The sequence below is a fragment of the Thermothelomyces heterothallicus genome, assembly GCF_042370625.1.
Source record: "Thermothelomyces heterothallicus CBS 202.75 unplaced genomic scaffold P884_scaffold_5, whole genome shotgun sequence".
Taxonomy (NCBI): domain Eukaryota; kingdom Fungi; phylum Ascomycota; class Sordariomycetes; order Sordariales; family Chaetomiaceae; genus Thermothelomyces; species Thermothelomyces heterothallicus.
In genome coordinates, this window is record NW_027192566.1 from 134,565 (window position 1) to 153,277 (window position 18,713).

General features: G+C 50.2%; 5 protein-coding genes across 5 annotated transcripts; 3 read left to right on the forward strand and 2 right to left on the reverse strand.

Annotated features, from left to right (window-relative positions):
- Nucleotides 1–802: 802 nt before the first annotated feature.
- On the forward strand, nucleotides 803–2,464 carry P884DRAFT_194398 (serine protease; the record flags this gene model as incomplete). Its single annotated transcript, XM_069437828.1, has 3 exons — nucleotides 803–1,396; nucleotides 1,691–1,844; nucleotides 1,950–2,464. The coding sequence occupies 3 exons, from the start codon at nucleotides 803–805 to the stop codon at nucleotides 2,462–2,464; spliced, it is 1,263 nt and encodes a 420-aa protein (XP_069299553.1).
- Nucleotides 2,465–3,515: 1,051 nt separating this feature from the next.
- On the reverse strand, nucleotides 3,516–5,587 carry P884DRAFT_104876 (farnesyl-diphosphate farnesyl transferase). The gene is made up of 4 exons (XM_069437041.1): nucleotides 5,234–5,587; nucleotides 4,116–5,175; nucleotides 3,889–4,050; nucleotides 3,516–3,743 (listed from the first exon to the last, which is right to left on the reverse strand). The coding sequence occupies exons 1-4, from the start codon at nucleotides 5,299–5,301 to the stop codon at nucleotides 3,624–3,626; spliced, it is 1,410 nt and encodes a 469-aa protein (XP_069299554.1). The 5' UTR covers nucleotides 5,302–5,587; the 3' UTR covers nucleotides 3,516–3,623.
- Nucleotides 5,588–6,926: 1,339 nt separating this feature from the next.
- On the forward strand, nucleotides 6,927–7,902 carry P884DRAFT_194935 (epimerase/hydratase; the record flags this gene model as incomplete). Its single annotated transcript, XM_069437873.1, has 2 exons — nucleotides 6,927–7,379; nucleotides 7,450–7,902. The coding sequence occupies 2 exons, from the start codon at nucleotides 6,927–6,929 to the stop codon at nucleotides 7,900–7,902; spliced, it is 906 nt and encodes a 301-aa protein (XP_069299555.1).
- A 587-nt stretch (nucleotides 7,903–8,489) lies between these two features.
- P884DRAFT_104934 (X-domain of DnaJ-containing-domain-containing protein) lies at nucleotides 8,490–10,450 on the forward strand. The gene is made up of 2 exons (XM_069437042.1): nucleotides 8,490–8,687; nucleotides 8,750–10,450. Exons 1-2 carry the CDS (start codon nucleotides 8,582–8,584, stop codon nucleotides 10,297–10,299), a joined length of 1,656 nt encoding a protein of 551 aa, XP_069299556.1. The 5' UTR covers nucleotides 8,490–8,581; the 3' UTR covers nucleotides 10,300–10,450.
- Nucleotides 10,451–11,290: 840 nt separating this feature from the next.
- Nucleotides 11,291–13,603, reverse strand: P884DRAFT_267802 (uncharacterized protein; the record flags this gene model as incomplete). The annotated part of the gene is made up of 1 exon (XM_069442145.1): nucleotides 11,291–13,603. One exon carries the CDS (start codon nucleotides 13,601–13,603, stop codon nucleotides 11,291–11,293), a length of 2,313 nt encoding a protein of 770 aa, XP_069299557.1.
- Between the last annotated feature and the right edge of the window lie 5,110 nt (nucleotides 13,604–18,713).

Sequence of the window (18,713 nt, forward strand, 5' to 3'; positions counted from 1 at the left end):
ACGTTTGCATCTCTGAGTCTCGGGTGAGAGAGAGCTCCGGTTGCGATGGCCAAGCATTGCGGGGCCGCACTCGCAGGCTGCTTCGCACCACGGAACTCATCCGAGCTACGGAGTCCCTCCGTACGCTACTCGAGTACGTCCGTACTCTGGAGGCATCTCGAGCCGTCGCCAGCATTTGAGACCAATGGAAGTGGGTTTCCTCGCGTGCAACTTTGGTTGAAACCTTCAAAGCGTCCCCCGACTGGGGCAACCGTTTTACTTGGCATCCACACTTCAGGGGCAAGAGAGGCTCCTCTCAACAACCCCCTGTATTTCTGTAACCCCCCTTGAACGCCGTACATGGCACCACAACACCAAACAAGACATGCTGCTTGGGATCTTCGCTCCGAAAGGAGGCCCCCCTGGGCCCTCCAACTTCATGCGCTTCCTCCTCAGTTAAATAGCGCCCGCTCTGCTGCGCTCCACGGAGTATTGCTCTCTTCATTGGGCTGTTGTTATTCGCTTGCTTGCTTTCCTTTCCTTTTCCGCACGCCCAGTCCCTCTTTTCACTGGGTCGAGGCTCTCTCCACCGATAACCTTCGATCCGCAAAACGTGTTCGCTCTTCACTACTATCGGGTGCTGTGCATCTCTATTTTTTTTCTCTTAATTCTTTCTCTCCTGGGTGGCTCTGCCTCGTCGCAGATCACCGTGTCTTTCACGCCTTTCTTCTCTGTTGTCTCGCCCTCTCCCCTTCACACCATTCGTTCCGGTCACTCCTTTCTTTGATTGCCAAGACCGAGATCCATCAAGACCGCAACGATCATGGCTGGCCGACTCCTCCTCTGCCTCACCGCCGCCCTCGGCGCGCTGGGTGTCTCGGCGGCCCCGGCACCCGACGCCTCGGGGCGCCCCTTCATCGGTGTGCCCGTCTCCAACCCCGGCATTGCCAACGCCATCCCGAACAGGTACATTGTGGTCTACAACAACAGTTTCACCGACGAGGACATCGACCTGCACCAGAGCAGCGTCATCAAGACGATAGCCAAGCGGAACATCGCTAAGCGGTCGCTCACTGGGAAGCTCCTCTCCACCACCGTCAACACGTACAAGATCAACAACTGGCGCGCCATGGCCCTCGAGGCCGACGACGCCACCATCAACGAGATCTTCACGGCCAAGGAGGTCAGTTACATTGAGCAAGATGCCGTCATCAGCCTCAATGTCCGGCAGATGCAGTCCCAGGCCACCACCGGTTTGGCCCGCATCAGCCATGCCCAACCCGGCGCCAGGACCTACATCTTTGACAGCAGCGCCGGCGAGGGCATCACGGCCTACGTCGTCGACACGGGCATTCGGGTCACCCACGAAGAGTTTGAGGGTCGTGCCGCCTTCGCCGCCAACTTCATCGACGATGTGGTACGTCTGACCCCTTTCTGGCCCCTTCAAACCCCAAGGTCTCCGTTGGTGAACCAGCGGAGGGATCATTACAGAGTTGCAAAACTCCCCAAACCATCGTGAACGCTACCTAAACCGTTGCTTCGTCGGACGAGCACGGTTCGATGTTGTTTCTGGACCCCCCCCCGGGGCCCCCCCGGGCCCCTCTTTTTGTTGCGAGACCTGTGCCATCCCGGGCAACTCGAAGGCACTTTTCTCCTCTTCTCTCTGCTACTAACTACTCACATACGTGTTTTTTTTTTTCCCGGAATATAGGACACGGACGAACAGGGTCACGGCAGCCACGTTGCGGGTACCATCGGTGGCAAGACCTTTGGAGTTGCCAAGAAGGTCAATCTGCTGGCCGTCAAGGTCCTGGGGGCTGACGGGTCCGGTTCAAACTCGGGCGTCATCGCCGGGATGCAGTTCGGTAAGCAAAACCTCTCTTCTACGCGACAAGTCTGGAGTAGTGTATGTGGAGGAGAGTGGAGGACTATTTTGTTGCTAACACTCCCCCCCCCCTTCCCTTCTAAAGTCGCGAGCAACGCCACCGCCATGGGACTGAAGGGGAAGGCCGTCATGAACATGTCCCTCGGCGGGCCGGCCAGCAGGGCTGTCAACTCGGCCATCAACCAGGTCGAAGCGGCCGGCGTCGTCCCCGTCGTAGCGGCCGGCAACGAGTCGCAGGACACGGCCAACACCTCGCCCGGCTCGGCCGAGGCCGCCATCACGGTCGGCGCCATCGACCAGACCAACGATAGGATGGCCAGCTTCTCCAACTTTGGCCAGCTCGTCGACATCTTCGCCCCCGGCGTCAACGTGCAGAGCGTCGGCATCAGGAGCGACACGTCCACCAACACCCTGAGCGGCACCAGCATGGCCTCTCCCCACGTCGCCGGCCTGGCCGCCTACATCATGAGCCTCGAGAACATCACGGGTGTCCAGGCGGTGAGCGACCGCCTCAAGGAGCTCGCTCAGGCCACCGGCGCGAGGGCGAAGGGCGTTCCGAGGGGCACCACCACCCTCATCGCCAACAACGGCTTCGCGTAAAGAGGCCGGGGCGGCCACAACGTCAACCTAACCGGACACACCGATTCTGGCAATCATGGTGGGTTTGTATATATTTACAGCCGATACAAACTGTGTGAATGATTCATGTCGAGGCGAGTTGGGCGAGTTTCTGACCTGTACATACATACATATACACTGAGCCCCGTGTTTCCCAAAGGGTCCTGTTTATTTTTTTTTCTTCTTCCTCTTCTTTCAGGGCTCGGATGACAGCTGGAGAGTCGAGCATGCAGCACATAAAAGGGCTTGCGAATTCGGGATACGTTGATTATATCATGGACCCAAGGAAACACCCTCTTCCTGCGCCGTCCACTGCACCAACTTCTCCTCAAACACGATCAACCACGTAGGAACAGCAGACGAAAACGTCACCTGGCCGCGATTGGCATACCCAAAGCAAGACGTGGAGGAGACGAGGGTTGCGTGTTTCGGCCGGGTGAGGTTTTCAGACCGACTACGGCAGTGGATCTCAGCAGCACAAAGATCACCTACCCAGAGTAAGTAGTCGAAAAAAGCGCTTCCACTCGGAACTCAGAGCAAACGGAAATCGGATGAGGCATCAAGATTTTTCGAGGGGCAACTACTCCGTCGGACAACCGAGTCCTGTGTGCAAGCGCCGCATCTCGTCATTGTAGATGTTGGTGACATGTTTGCAATCCGCCCTAAGCAGGCCATTTCATCGGAGAAGAGGGAAAGACCCGGCCGAGGGCGTGCCTGGGTTCCAGGCTACTTGCCACGAGGGTTTCATATCAGCACATCTTCGGCACAACCACAGCCATTGAGCCCGATTGCCCCGAGAGGGGAAAGGGCGGCTGAATTGCAATTTGACATCAGTGCTTGTTGTTACCCTTGTTTAGCAAAGCCAGTGGGGGTCATAAATACCACCTCCAAGGCGCGCGTGTCACGGAAACAGCTGGCCCGATAAAACAGAAGCCAAACACGTGTGTATTATGTTGGTATTAGATGTTCGCTTCTCCCAACCAGAGCTGATCCCCGCGCCAGATCCCGCGCCCAACAGTTCACTCGTAATCGTTGTATACATGACCGCCTGTATCGAAGGGTATGCGTCATTAGCAAGGTATATAGAAACGTGAACCGAAAATGCTCATCTCGCCGCGGCCTGTCCCGCAAGTGACTCTGATCAGAGCTCGTCGCGTCCAGGAACGGGGGACGGCGTTGGAGGAAGGCTGCCGCCGAGCGCATTGTCGAGCTTTTGAAACATCTTGTCCATGCGAGCGCCCATGTACCACGCCAATCCGACCTGGAGCGAAGTTAGTCCTGGGGACGGAAGGCCAATCAAAAAGGAAAAGGTAGAAGAGAATGTGAACATGATTCCCCACAGTGGGGACAGAGAAATGGATATCCGTTAACGAAGGAGGGGGGAGGGGGTTGGGATTGTTACTCACCATCAAAAGCCCGATAACGACCATTGTCGCAATAGCGGAACACACCAGCAGGAAAGCTTCGCCGCTATCCATAGAAGACTCCTTTTCGCCGTTCTGAGTCGTGGCCGCCGTGACCTTCTTGGGGTCCTGGGTGGGGAAGATGGACTCGATGAATTGTTCGATCTGTCCGCGTTGTCAGAAAGCTGCCAGCGGTGGCGAGAATAAGGCCAGGAATCAAGCGCACATACCTTCCCGCACTGGATGCTAATGGCTAGATAGTTGGGATCTCTTGGGTCATTCTTCTGGTGTATCCTCCTCACGTATCTGCGGAACACGCCGCAAACCACGCGCAAGTTTTGTGTCGACTCCAACATGAGTTGGCAGGCATCACCCTTGGTGATTTTGACGTTTTTCTCGAAAATTTCCGGGTTGCGGAAGACGAGTTCCAGGGTCGCAATGGCCATGCTCTGAGGGATGGCAACAAAGTTGAACACGCTCTGGTCGCGAACGCCGGCCATGTAGAACAAGCATTCGTCGGCGTGCTTCAGGGCGTTCAGCACCATGTGGGAACTGCATTGTAACGCCTTCTCGCGGTTTTCGGGCGCAAACAGATCATCCCACTTGTCGACATACCGGCTCCAGATCTCCTTGGGCCAGAAGCGCCGTTTGTCGATCCAATCCTCGTGCACGTCACGGATGATGTTCGTCTTCTGCAAGAACTGGCCCATGCTTTCCGTGAGATCGGTGCGCACCAACAGCTGTGGGTTGGCCAGCTCGCTCTTGACAAATAGCCGCGTAAGGCCCTCGCCTACCAGGCCGGCCACGTAATGGCAGTACAGCTCGTAGTCTTCAATGGTGTTGACTCCGTTGCTGTTGTGTTCGGCGTTTAGGGCATAATCGGCCATACCATTTCCCATCTTGATGGTGATGTCCTTGATGATCTCGTAGTAGGGCCGCTTCACCTTCTTCAGCTCGACAATGACGCTGTCGAAGTGCACCAGGAGGTCGCGGTCCTTCTCGTTTGGCCCATTCTTGTCAAATGTCCACCCATCCTGCTCCATATACACGTGGAAGTTCCGCAACAGTGGCTCCTTTTCCTTGATGTCGATTGTCATATCATCCTCAATGGTATCCAGGCCACGAAGTACGAGGTAAAAGAGGCAGACTGGCATCAGCAACTCGGGGTTGAGCTCTTTGATGACCGACGCGAATGACCGCGACGTCATGTCGAGGTATTTAAAGCATGTTCTCTCCGTCTCCGTCTCCTTAGAGGGGTCACGCTTATGGACGGGATCGTGCCATACTTTCCTGTAAAAGCGGATTAGTTAAGCGGACATAGGAGTGTTGAAGAAAAGGCAATGCGCACCATTGAAGGATGGACCGAAGCTGGTTCGGGTGGAGGAGGAAGTAAAGGGCTTGTTGAGCGGCGCCCATTCTCAGTTCTTCAGCCAAGGCGGCCTCAAGAAAGAAAGGGGGTTGGTTGTTGTCCGAGATAGACGGTAGCGATCTGAGTCGGCCAAGGAGAATATTCGTCAAATGAGCGCGACCCTCAAGTTACGTGTCTTCAATACGGGGCCTCAATTGGCAACAATTCGTCACCAAGGAGCTTCGCGTATTGTGGATGAGAACTTGGGCTTGAGGATACCGCGACGAAGTTGCGGAGAACTGGGCGACTTACCCCAAGATAAAAAGGTAGAGGCTCCATGGGGAACTTGTCCTCTCTATTGGCCTGGGCGGAAAATTGAGCTGGTCCCTGGCTCGCTCGCTCTATACGTAATGCCTGGCGGACCCACACGTTCAGGGACAGGCGTCGCCGTCGCGTTTCATTGGTCAGATTCGGCGGGCCAGCACTTCTGCCCCGTTGTCGGACTACTATTACACTAGTTAGCTGTGCTCCATCTGTAGTCCGTAAATCCGTCTGGCGTACCAAGCGCCGTCGATGGAGTGTCATGAAGAGCCCCAGACTGGAGTAGGCGGAACATGGGAAGACATGGAGTGCAGCCGTAACCAGCCACAGCCATTTGTCTCATCTGTTTGCTGAGCTGCGAGCCATGTGGCTCCCAATGGAATCAGATCCCTCAACTGTTGTGGGGCCTGCTCTTCCATCTGGGATCCTCGTAGACCCTTTGCCAAAGGTTTCCCAGAATCTCAAGTCAGCAAAAGGGTGAAAAAAAATGCAAAAAAGGAAAAGAAAAGACACGGACATATACACAGAAAGAGTAGATATGATGATGACGAAGTAAAGGCTAAAGGGTAAGTTGCAGGTTCTCTGTTAGGCGCGGCAAGCTCACTACTCTAGGGACCACAGGGTGTATGTTCTGTTCAGTCCGCGGTCTTCAGTGTAGTATTCCGTAAGTGTCTACAATACCAAAAGAAGCATACAAACGTGATTCGCCGAAACGTGATTTGCGACTGACCACGTGCGCCGTGAACAGCAGATCAAGGTGCAGCAGAGCATTTATGCTCTGGGCAGCGTATGTATGTGCATAAGATACTTTCTCCATACCCCTTTCCCAGTTGCCATATCAGGTAGGCAGTACTCCGTACAGATCGTTGCAAGGTATTGCATTTATGTACTTGTATGTCTATGCCTTAAGTACGGACGTACATACAGGAATAACTACATCATTCACCGGTGCCCATCTCTCGCACCTACTCTCGTGTGCATTTGGTAACCGCGGAGCTGGGTGAGGTGCGTTGTATTTAAACGATTCACACGAGGACAAATGGCAATTGTATTAACCGGCTATTGGTGCCGAACGCATCTGGGCCCGCCTGGCAAAACTAAGCTCAACTTGACGATCTGGACAGATATATATATACATGTATATATGTCGGCTTTCCAGAATCTTTTTTTTTTTTTACCATGAGTTCGGCAGGGTTTGGCATCGCCCTCGTCGCATTTGCTTCCCGTCACTCGCGAATGATTTTCGAGGACCCATCTCAGTCAGTTTGTAACCGAACAGGACACGCGAAGCCAAGAATCTCCCGAACTTGAAAGCCACGTCTCTGTTCAAACGATCCATTCGAGGGCAAACACTGGACAGTATTCGGTGCTAATGGCGGCAACCGGCACAAACGGGCACCAGCAGCTCCGCTTCCTGATCTGGGGCGGCGATGGCTGGATTGCAGGCCATCTCAAGACCCTGCTGGAAAGCCAGGGTAGGGAAGTACATTCGACCACGGTCCGAATGGAGAACCGTGAGGAAGTACTTCGGGAGCTCGACCGGATCCGACCAACGCACGTCCTCAACGCTGCCGGCTGCACAGGGCGCCCCAACGTCGACTGGTGTGAGGACAACAGGGAAGCCACCATCAGATCCAACGTCATCGGCACCCTGAACCTCGCCGACTGCTGCTTTCTCCGGGGCATCCACTGTACCGTATTTGCTACTGGGTGCATTTACCAGTATGACGACGCGCACCCGTGGGATGGGCCGGGCTTCCTTGAGACCGACCCGCCCAACTTTGCCGGCAGTTTCTACTCCATGACCAAGGCGCATGTGGAAGAGGTAACCGTCTTCCAGACCGTGCTCTGCGCTGGACCGTACTGACGAGCACTTATCGGACGGGGAGGGCTAGATCCTCAAGCATTACAACAACTGCTTGATCCTGCGGCTGCGCATGCCAGTCTCGGACGACCTTCATCCCCGGAACTTCGTGACCAAGATATCCAAGTACGAGCATGTTGTGAATATACCGAACAGCAACACGATCCTGGCCGATCTGCTACCGGCGTCAATCCTGCTGGCTGAGCACGGCGAGGTGGGGATCTACAACTTCACAAACCCCGGCGCCATCTCGCACAACGAAGTCCTGACCTTGTTCCGCGATATTGTGCGGCCCTCGTATACTTGGAAGAACTTCAGCCTCGAGGAGCAGTCCAAGGTCATCAAAGCAGACCGCAGCAACTGCAAGCTAGACACTACGAAATTGGTGTTGAAGCTGAAGGAATATGGCTATGAGATCCCAGAGATCCACGAGGCATACCGGAAGTGCTTTGAGCGAATGAAGGCTGCGGGTGTGCAGAAATAGAAGAATTAAAAAAAAAAAAAAAAAGAAGAAAAAAAAAAAAAAAAGGGGGGGGGGGGGGGACGTGTAACCTTTATGCGTTCTGTATGTATGTACGGATGTACATAACTACCTGACACAGGCATATGTTGGTAATGGCTGTCTCATCCGCGTCATTAAGACGATCAAATCACAGATAAGGAACTACTGGGCAACAAAGCCATTGGACTGGTACAAGTACGGATTACACAACACGTGCACGGCAGTCTGACGGGCCCTGAGAACGTCCGCTAAGGCGGACTTTCTAAGCTCGGCGAAACAGGGACCCCGCCGAAACCCCACCAAACCTTTTCGCCTGAGTGAGGGCGGTGCAGCCCGGAGTTTGCCGCCTTGCCAGGCCAATGTACGTAATTTTGGCTTGGGCACTGCCTGTCTCTTGCATCCACTCACCAAGTCGGCCAGTTGCGATGATATTCGCCTAAACATACAACGAGCGTGGTCCTGCTTCGAAACACGCATTAGGCCCGCCGTAGCTCTCGCGCCAAGCAAACGTCAACTTCCTTCCGCAGCGCGACACAATTGCACCTCCTTACTTCACTGAATACCGCTTTGTTCTCGTGGCAGGCAGTCGAAACTCGAGCACTGAACCGACGACACCTTAGGCGCATCGCATCACATATCAGGCAGAGCCACTCCCGTCGCCATGGTGGTTGATACGACGTACTACGACATTCTCGGCGTCAAGCCGACAGCCACCGAGCTCGAAATAAAAAAGGCTTACAGAAAGCTCGCCATCATCCACCATCCCGGTGAGTGCTCGCGTCCCCTTCGTCCTCCTCACCACCGGAAGCTGACCTACGATCTCGCTTAGACAAGAACCCAAATGACCCCACCGCCCACGAAAAATTCCAAGAGATCGGCGAGGCCTACCAAGTGCTGTCCGACGAGAACCTGCGCAAGGCCTACGACAAGTATGGCAAGGAGTCGGCACGCCCTTCCGAAGGCTTCGTCGACCCGGCCGAGTTCTTCACGAGCATCTTTGGTGGCGAAGCGTTCAAAGACTGGATCGGCGAAATTAGTCTTATGAAAGACCTGACTGCCACCATGGACATCACTATGGCCGGCGCCGAGGAGGAGGAAGTGGCTGTGGCTGCCGAGTCGTCCAAGGATGGGGAGTTTCCCGGTACGGAAGAGGCGCTGAAGGAGAGCATGAAGACTGGTGACGGCGGCGCCGGCCCCGCTAGGTCATCAACCGAAAAGAAACCCGTCCCTGCGGTGGTGGTTGAGGACGAGAAGGTTTCTGGTCAAGCAGCGCCCTCGCCCCCATACACAAAGTCTCCCTCCCCCGGTCCCGGGTCCGGGTCAACAACGCCGCAGGCTGGTAGCCGCACCCAGATCCCCATCCGCCCGGCCCTGATGGATCGTCCATCCGACGAAGCGTCGAATTCGGATTCCATGTCGGCGCACGAGGGGAAGCGCAAAGACAAGAAACACAAATCGGGCCTTACCAAGGAGCAAAGGGAGCAACTAGCAGCCTATGAGAAGGAGCGTGCAAGGATCCGTCAGGAACGGGTTGACACACTCGCGCAGAAACTGCTCGAGCGCATCTCTGTCTGGACCGAGACAGACAAGGGTAAAGATGTGACGTTAGCCTTCCAAGAGAAGACGCGGCTTGAGGTCGAGGAGCTCAAGATGGAGTCTTTCGGTATCGACATTCTGCACGCCATCGGCGCCATCTACGTCAGCAAAGGGACCGCGCTGATCCGCAGCCAAAAGTTCTTTGGCATGGGTGGCTTTTTCAGCCGCATGAAAGACAAGGGCACACTTGTCAAGGACACTTGGAACACCATCAGCAGTGCCATCGACGCGCAACAGACCATGGAAGAAATGGCGCGCCTCGAGCAGCAGGGCGGCGAGGACTGGACCGATGAGAAGAAGTCCGAGTACGAGCGCCGCGTCACGGGCAAGATCTTGACGGCAGCCTGGCGCGGGAGCAAGTTTGAAATCCAGAGCGTGCTGCGCGACGTGTGCGATTCCATCCTCAATGACAAGAAGGTACCCCTATCCAAGAGGCTAGAGCGCGCCGAGGCCCTCATCCTGGTCGGTCAGATATGCTCAAACGTAAGATCCCCCCCTTGGTCCCTGTTTCGCCCTTGGCTCTTCCTCATTAGCAGCGGAAGAACTGACATAAATGAACGAGCACAGGCCAAGCGAAGCCCCGAAGAAGAGGGTGATTACATGGCGTTCGAGCAGCTGGTCGCCGAGGCCGCCATGAAGAAAGAGAAGGAGTCGAGAAAGAAGGGCAAAGACAAGAAGGATGAAAAGAAGGAGAAGGGCGACAGACCAGGCAGCAAGGCCTGGGATGATGCCGCCGCCGCCGCGGCCAACGACGCGCCCAATGTCCCCAAGGGGTCTTCATAAGAGACGCGTGACATGTAACGTTGTATTAAGTACTGACGAGCAGCGCGTTCCTGACTCGGAATCTTGGTAGGAACTTTGGTCTCGGTTTGGATGATTCAGAAGGCGCAGCCAGATAGATTGCGCTGTCTCAGCGGCCTCCTATGCTTTGGTTTCCTACATATACCTCTCTTAATAAGAGTTAGAGTCTCGTTCTTTTGATTCTGTAGCCTGATCCTGGGTCATGACATTCGAGCGTGCCAGGTAAATCTAATCGCCAATCTTTGGTTCGCCATTAGCAACAAACTATCCTCTCAACCGAATAATGCAGAATCGTCTCGCCTTCATATCACAGGGACAAGTTCGGGTGTCAGGAAGCATGTTCCCAATCGTGATAGCTATCTTACAGTTCATGGAAGCGGTTCATAGCCAATTCTTTCCATATAGGAAAACATATTGTGCCCTATACAGCGTAACATGGCATCGGAGGCGTCGTGAAGTGTTTGGAAACATGAGGCTCGAATAGACTATAAGATGTAATCTCATCTTCCAGCCAAAGACAAAGTTTCCTCTGCTAGTAGACTGTTGTGCTGCGCGCGCGAGGCCCAATTCTTTTGCCTGGGTATCTATTGGTACAATAGGAAATGACAAAGGAAAACGCTGTTCAAGCAGGCGGGCTCTTGTCCTAAAAAGGGACAGGAGGATATAGTCGGCCCTTTGGTACAGGTAAAATGGTGCTAGACAAGAAGTAGAGTATGTCAACGTAGGCAAAGCTTGAAATCGTTCTTTCCACAGTTTGCGCCTGTTCCTCTGTGCGTATTGCGCAATCCAAGTTCAAAGAAGCAGAGCCCATCCCATTCCCGCCTCCCCCAACGCCTGCCCCGGACTGAAATGTTAAAGAATAAAAGGGCGGATAGTCGAAGCAAGTAAATCCCGTGAGTGGTGAGTGTATGGCATCGCGCGCTCGAGTGGCCAGCACCCACCTGTCGGCCGCGCCGGCATTCTTCCGTCTCCTCTACCCGCCATCTGCGGGCAGTTCAATCCCGCTATCTCTGTCTTGCGGTTCTTTGGTACTCCACGTGGCCAAGGTATCAGCATCAGCAAGAGAGCCGCCGCCCAACGCGTCTATCGCATAAATGGCATCCTCATCCAGCGTGTTATCTTCGGCCCCATCATCACCACGCTCTCGTCTTTCTACCTCCTCCGGAGCCAGCACTCTTCCGCCTAGCTCGACATCGCTGGCCCGGACTTGGTACGCAAGCGCACGCTTGCCCTCTTTGATCAGCTCCTCGGTCCATCCAAGGCACCGTTTGAGACTTTGATTGATCTTCTCGCTGTCAACAAGCAGCTGCCGGTGTTTGGAGAGATCCAGCTCGAGACGCCGCTCGTCTCTTCGTCGCTTCTCGCGGCGTAGCTCGATTGCATTAGGACTGGCCTCCTCTGAGACCTCTGAGCTCGACGATTCATCCTCATCGCCCAGCCGTTCGAGTTCTTCCAGTTCAGCCTTCTCAGCTTCGATCTCGCTTTGTTCATCGCTCAAATCGTCCGAGTCCATACCGGTCCTTCCTAGACTGCCTCCCTCAGCGGCTGAATCCGAGGGTATCCGGCTACCCATAGAACCCAAGTTTAAAAGCCCGGACCTGGAGAGCCGCTGGTAGCGGCGCAGCTCCGCTGTCTGTTTTCTGAGCTGCCTCTCGAGCGTGCGATTGATCGCCTCTAGGCTAGCATTTGTGATCTCCAGGTCCTGCACCTTGCGCTCTCGCCGCGCATTGGCGACCAGCTCTGTCACCTGCGCTTCTTGGGACGTCTTCGTCAGACTATTCGGGGGCTGGGTCTGGTCCTCGTCTGGCCCGGCCAGGTCTTCGGCAGCCTGAGATATGGACGCGAATCCAGCGTTCACCGGATTTGGGGGGGCCAACCCTGGTTGTGGGGAGAGTAAGGGTGAGGTGTTTCCTGAGGACGGGAGAGACGGAAGAGAGCCCTGAGCCGACAGGCGTTTTGCGGTGACAGGCGGCTCGATGGTAGTGGAGCCTTTTATGTAGATTTGCGACCTTGGTCGGCAAGGAGCTTCGATGTCCACTTTCCCTTGGTTTAGCTGAGTGATAACCTGAGGGCCGGCTGGAGTGACGGGGGATCGGGGTGTGATGGTGGCAGAGTTGACGTTCCTGGGTGCAGCCTGCTGAGGCGATTTTACAGGCGATAGAGCTCTCGGAGCGTTTGATAGCTTGCTTGTCGGTGCCTTGGACGCCGTAGAAACAACCGAGCCGGAGGATTTTCGTGTCGACGGCCCAATCTTTGCCGGCGGCTGCAACCCGGGGCTTCCATTGGCGTAGACAAATTTGCTCTCCAGGGTGTCCTGGAGGGAGGGCGATGCCAATGGCGGGGAGAACGGTCTGGGAGAGCCGTTCTCCTGCTCCAATAGGGTATTCCCATTCGCGTAGAAGAATGTTGCGGGTTTTGCCTGCTGAAGAGCAGCTGGTCTCGTAGCTGTCAGCTGCGATGCCAGCTTCTGAGCATCAGACGCATAAAAGAACTTGGAGTCTCGATCTTGTCGGGTCCCGCTTCCGGCATCGGAAGGAGAGCTCAACGTCACCACTGGCCTCCTCTGCACGTCATCTGTGCCGGCATTGGCCAAGCTTGACCGCGTCTCTAACGGATCTTGACGATCAGGGTTGGGCGTGCCATTCGGGGTGCTGTTAGCACTGTCGATGCGGCTCTGCCTTGAGCCGGACCGCGGGGTGACGTTGTTGCTAAGGAAGGCTGGAACCGGAGAAGCTAATTCGTCTCGGTCGCGGCTGCCGTTAACGTTAACGCTCAGGGTCGAGTCAGCAGAACGTCGAGTCAGCGGTGTTGTTGCAAGCATCGGGGCTTGGTGTTGAGGGGCCGGTGTTCGCGCGGCAATCTTCGGAGTCAGGGGCGGTTTGTTTACGGCACGCCCAACCGTCGGCTGCCGATGTCCGGCGACAGATGGCCGCTCATACGATGGCATCCTGGCCTCGGTCGACGGGAGGGATGTGGCGGTCTCGGTTCCTGGCTTCACAGTCCGCAGTACCGACGTGGCATTTTGGTCGCGCAGTCGTGGGGAGTGGCGGGATCGGAGCGTTGCATTCCCGGCCGCGGCTGCTGGACAAGCGGTTGCTGTGGTCGTGATGCGGGCGGTGGTTTTGCCTGCAGCGGTGGTGCTCGTTGTCACTACCCCGGCGGACCGCTGCTTCCGGGATGATGATTTCTGAGATGGCAAAATTAAACTCTGTGCTGTACTGGCAGGCTGGTAGGATGCAGCGTGTTTTTCTCCAGCAGGCCCCAGAGTCAATGAGGATGGTGGCATTGCGTCGAGGCCGACTTTGGGGATTTGGAGAATTCCAAGAGGCGTGAATGTCCAGCCAAAACCCTGATTCCCGTTTTGGGCCGCTGTGACTGGTCGATGGTGCCAAGTAATTACAGAACAGCGGGTACAATAGGATTAGCCACTCCGTCTATGAGACACCAATACTGCGCACAACTCGGGGTAGGTATAAATAACGACTTCCGCAGAAAAGAGACCGCAACAGCTGTTTGATCAGCTTTCGTTAGGGGCCTCTTGGGTTGGTTCTGAGAGGTTGCAGCCCATTTTCAAGCCGAATGTGCGGAGTGGCCCGGCTTCTTAGGCAAGCCGGACCATCAGCTCACGGCTGCCATTCGTTGTCCACCGAGTGCATCGATTGTTTACACAACGCTGGGCGAGTGGAATTAGTTATGCGGAATAACTACGGATTACAGAGTAACTAAGTGACTGCGCGCTCCGTACTGCACGCGCTAGTGTAGTTAACTACTGTGTAAACGACCCCACCATCCCCTCGGCCCAGCCCACCACACCCAGCCAGACAACTGGCTTCCCGCAGCAAGGTCCCCTGACAGCCGTCATTGTTGCCGCCCCGCCTGTGCAATCTTCAAGGACAATAACGTCAATCATACCCATGTCGGCCACATACCAAATTCGGCCACCAAATCTCCACCAAATTCAGGGGTAATATACAGCTCACAACACCAACAAGGACACAGTCAATTGAAGCTATTCGCAAGCCAACACTCCCAGAGTCAGTCAAATACAGAGTAATCTACAGGTATCTCCTTCTATACCAGCTTTACAAAGCCTACCTTCCCCCGTAATACCACACGCCATACCTTTTGCTACTGTTCTTCCTCCTTCTTTGTAGCTCTCTTATCTATCTTTTCCTAGATAGCTATAATAGTAAGTATACATACCTTACTAAAGTACTTCTTAGTACTCTTTTTCTAACTATTAGTCTTCCTCTTAATAAGCTCCTAGTTTAGAATATTTAGTATGACGTTATTTACTTATAAGGTTAGAAAGTCCTATTTTAGATAGGTAATTACCTTCTTTAATAGGCTATTATAAACTCTAGATAGTTCTTCTATAAGGCTATTAAACTAAAAGAGTATCTCCTTACTATATTATAGGCCCAGGCTCTACCCAGGCTAATCGATAACAGGCTATACCCGGTTTCGGACCGGACCTATATACGTTCGTAGGGTATTCGTAGGGCACACGCTTAGGACCCGGTTAGGCTCTAACCTAACGCCTAACCAGACCCTAACCAGAGTATATACGTACCCCCTATATTAGGAAATGGAACCCCTTTTAGTACCTATACTTACTTTCTCCTCTTTCTTCCCTTAAGGTAGTTAAATAAAACATTATACGCTTATCTATAGTTACTATAAGGCTAGTATATTATATTTTAACTACCTTTAGTTAATAGTAGCCTTCCTAAGCGAACGATTAATGATATAGTTATAGCGGAACACTAGACTTATATGCCTTTAAGCTTAGTAGAGTTATAGGAACTTATCTACTCCCTTTAGGTAGTGGTAGTATAGTAGAACACTATAATTAACTCCCTCTAGGCGTCTTAGACTTAGCCTATACTAACCCCTAACTTAGTTAGGATATCCCCGGAGAGATAGCGGCCTTAAAGGAAGCACCTCCTAACTAGTAAACCTTTTAATAGTAAGAAGGAACTTTTTATAGCTTAGAAGAGTATAATAAAATATATCCTTATAATAGATAGAGACTTTATTAGTTCTAACTATAACTAGTAGGTTTTTATCTAGGGAAACCTAATATAATAGGTTTAGACCTAGATTATAGTATATTACGAATCTATAGGCCTAAAGATTAGATACGACCCGGCTTAGTTTCTCTAATACCTTAAGAGCGTCTTTTCTGACCCCTATAAGAAGATAGTAGCCTTATTAGAGCTTAAGTTCTTATAATAGAGAGATAATAAGCTATTCTCTATCTTTATTATCTGGTTTAAGGTAAAACTCTTAAAGGTAGGTAGTCTCCTTTAGAATGATAAGATATATCTAATTAAACTATAGTAATACCTCTCTTCGAGATTTAAGTATATAGCTATTAGATAAAGAATTCCCTAAGATAATTATATAATAGTAATAGAGAGATACTATAAAATTGTAATAGACCTTAAGGCTCTCTACCTAGGTAATAGGTACTAGTAAATACAAAGATAATAAGTAACGTCTAAGCTATAAAGAGAAAAGGATATAGATAGGGATATATTAATAATTAGTATTAACTCGGTATAAATTAACCTATAGAAGAAGGGTCCTAGTAAGGACTAGCTAAAGGGATATAGAGGAGACGCCCCAAGGGTAAAATAGGTTAGCTAGAAGGTACGTATAGTATAATAGGTAGCTAGAGTATATATCTGGTATAGATAGAAGGGTTACTTTATTACTAAGTATAAATATACCCCCGTTAGAAGACTATTATAGTAGAACTAGCTAAGGGCTGACATTTATACCTTAGAGGCTAAGGAAGAAAGAGAGGATAGCGACTAGTCTAATAAGGAAGATAGGGAATAGGGAAAAGAATAGCCCCCGAGCAAAGTCTTGTAAGGGGGCTAGAAGACTATAACTACTAGGAAAACAAGTTTATAGAGATTAGTAGGAGAATAGATAGACCCCCTTTTCTTATTCTAGTCTTCCTTAACTTTACTAGCTTTATAAATGCTTAAGTAAATAATAGATATTTTAGCTATAATATTATTAATAAAAGGATATACTAGAAGCTTAGACTTAAGTAAATTAGTTTACTAACCCCTTATACCCTTAGTACTATAATAGGGGTATATCCTAACCGGAAGATTACTTGGATAGTCTATATCATAATAGATATCGATAGATAGGAGAGTTAGGCTATATTCTATATAGTCCCTAGATTAGTATAGGATATTATATTAGGCCTTCTATAGATAGAGTATTAGGAGGTTAAACTAGATATAAGTACTAGTATCCTAGAGATTAGGATATAGCTAGGACTATTTATCTAGGAAGTCTCCTTATAAATTAGAAAGATAAGAATCTCCTAAATTATAGGTACGGTTTTTATAGGCTTAGTTTAGAAAGTATAGAAAAGGAAGACTTCTAATACCTTCCTAGTTATAAGCATTTAGGAAATAATAACTATCTTAGAATTAAGGCATAAACTCGACGGGGGTATAAGAGAAAAGGGGAGTAGTTACTTAGAACTAGAGGTAACTCTACCAAAGGAGCTTTATAACTTTACCAACCTCTTTAATAAGGAGAAGGCTAGCGGTTTACCTCCTTACCATAGCGCTACTAACTATTATATTAAGTTAAAAGAGGGTCCTAATAGGAAGATTCCTAAACTCCCTTAGGGACCCCTCTATAATATATTATAAGATTACCTATTAGAGGTCTAGAAATAGGTTATTAATCTATTAGATAAGGGATAGATTTAGGCGAGTTCCTCTTCGGCTGCTATTCCTATCCTTTTAGTAAAGAAGATAGATAGGGGATAGAGATTCTATATAGATTACTAGGCCTTAAATAAGATTATAAAGTAGGATTAATACCTACTTCTATTAATTAAGGAGACTCTCTACTCCTTAACTAGGGCTTAGTAGTTTATAAAGCTCGATATTAGGGTAGCCTTCTACTATATCCGGATTATAGAGGGAGATAAGCATTTAATAGTATTTCGAACCTAGTTTAGACTCTTTAAGTAGCTAATCTACCCCTTTAGATTAGTAGATATACCTATAACTTTCTAGTAATATATTAATAATGCCCTTAGCCTAATACTTAGAGACTTTATAATAGTATACCTTAATAATATCTTAATATATATAGCAAGTAATAGAAAGGACTATATAAAACGAGTTAGGGAAGTTCTCTAGAGATTATAAGTAATAAGGTTAGCTCTTAACCTTAAGAAGTATATATTTACTATAAAAGAAGTTAAATACCTTGGTTATATTATTAAGGCTAGTGCCTAAGTCTGTCCTAACGTTAAGAAGCTTACTACTATCTGTAATTAGGAGGCGCTATAGAAAGTTCGAGGAATATAGAGTTTCTTAGGGTTTACTAACTTCTACCGCGACTTTATCCCTAACTTCTCTAAGATAACTACGCCCCTAATATAGTTAACCTATAAGAATATCCTATTTCGGTAGGGAAAGGAGGAGTAAGAGGCTTTCGAAGCCCTTAAGATAGCCTTTATCTTAGAGCTAATCTTAGTATAATAGGACCCCAAGAGGGAGATAGTTCTTAAGGTAGACTATTCTAGGACGGCCCTTAGTAGATGCCTTTTATAATAGGGAAAAGATAGGGTTCTATACCCTATAGCCTATTATTCCGTAAAGTTAACCCTAGCCAAAAGGAATTATATAATCTATAATAAGGAATTACTTATAATTATCTCCTACTTAAAGGCTTAATTAGTAGAGCTTCGTAGTATTACGGCCCCTTTCTAAATCCTAACTAACTATAAGAACCTTAAATATTTTACCTAGCCCTATCTGATTAGCAAATGATAAGCTTAATAGGCTAAGATACTCTCTTACTTTAACTTCAAGCTCCGCTACCGTCCTAGATTATAGGTATCTTATCCTAACGCCCTATCCTATTATAAATAAGACTTCTCTAAAGACTTATAGCGTACTATATAACTTCTTCCCACTATCTAGCTAGATACCTCTACTACCTTAGAGTTACTAGAGGTACCTAACTTACCTAAAGGGAGTAGTATTTTTATAGATAGTTTACTTATAGCCCTCTAGGATAAGGGAGTCCTTAAGGATAAACACTATATATACTAGCTCTAGGCTATCTAAGAGGGGGCCTAGAAATTCCCTAAGGAGGTAAATACAGTATAAACCTAGATTATAGATTATTCCCTAAGTATATAAGGCGCTCTTTAGTTTCGGGGGAGACTTTAGCTCCCTATATAAGAACTACTTACTATTACTATCCTCTAATATATTTATAACTCTCCTATATTAGGTTACCTAGGAAGGAATAGGTTATTTAAGATACTTTAATAGGACTATTATTAGGACCTTATATCCTCCGATACGAAGCGGTTTACAAGGAACTATTATATATACTAG

What these genes read in the sequence shown, in the direction of transcription:
- P884DRAFT_104934 (XM_069437042.1), top strand. Translation starts at nt 8,582, where the DNA reads ATGGTGGTTGATACGACGTACTACGACATTCTCGGCGTCAAGCCGACA. An exon ending in CGCCATCATCCACCATCCCG is followed by an intron (nt 8,688 to 8,749) that starts GTGAGTGCTCGC and finishes GATCTCGCTTAG; the next exon opens with ACAAGAACCCAAATGACCCC.
- P884DRAFT_104876 (XM_069437041.1), bottom strand. Translation starts at nt 5,301, where the DNA reads ATGGGCGCCGCTCAACAAGCCCTTTACTTCCTCCTCCACCCGAACCAG. An exon ending in CTTCGGTCCATCCTTCAATG is followed by an intron (nt 5,176 to 5,233) that starts GTGCGCATTGCC and finishes CCGCTTTTACAG; the next exon opens with GAAAGTATGGCACGATCCCG. An exon ending in TCGTTATCGGGCTTTTGATG is followed by an intron (nt 3,744 to 3,888) that starts GTGAGTAACAAT and finishes ACTTCGCTCCAG; the next exon opens with GTCGGATTGGCGTGGTACAT.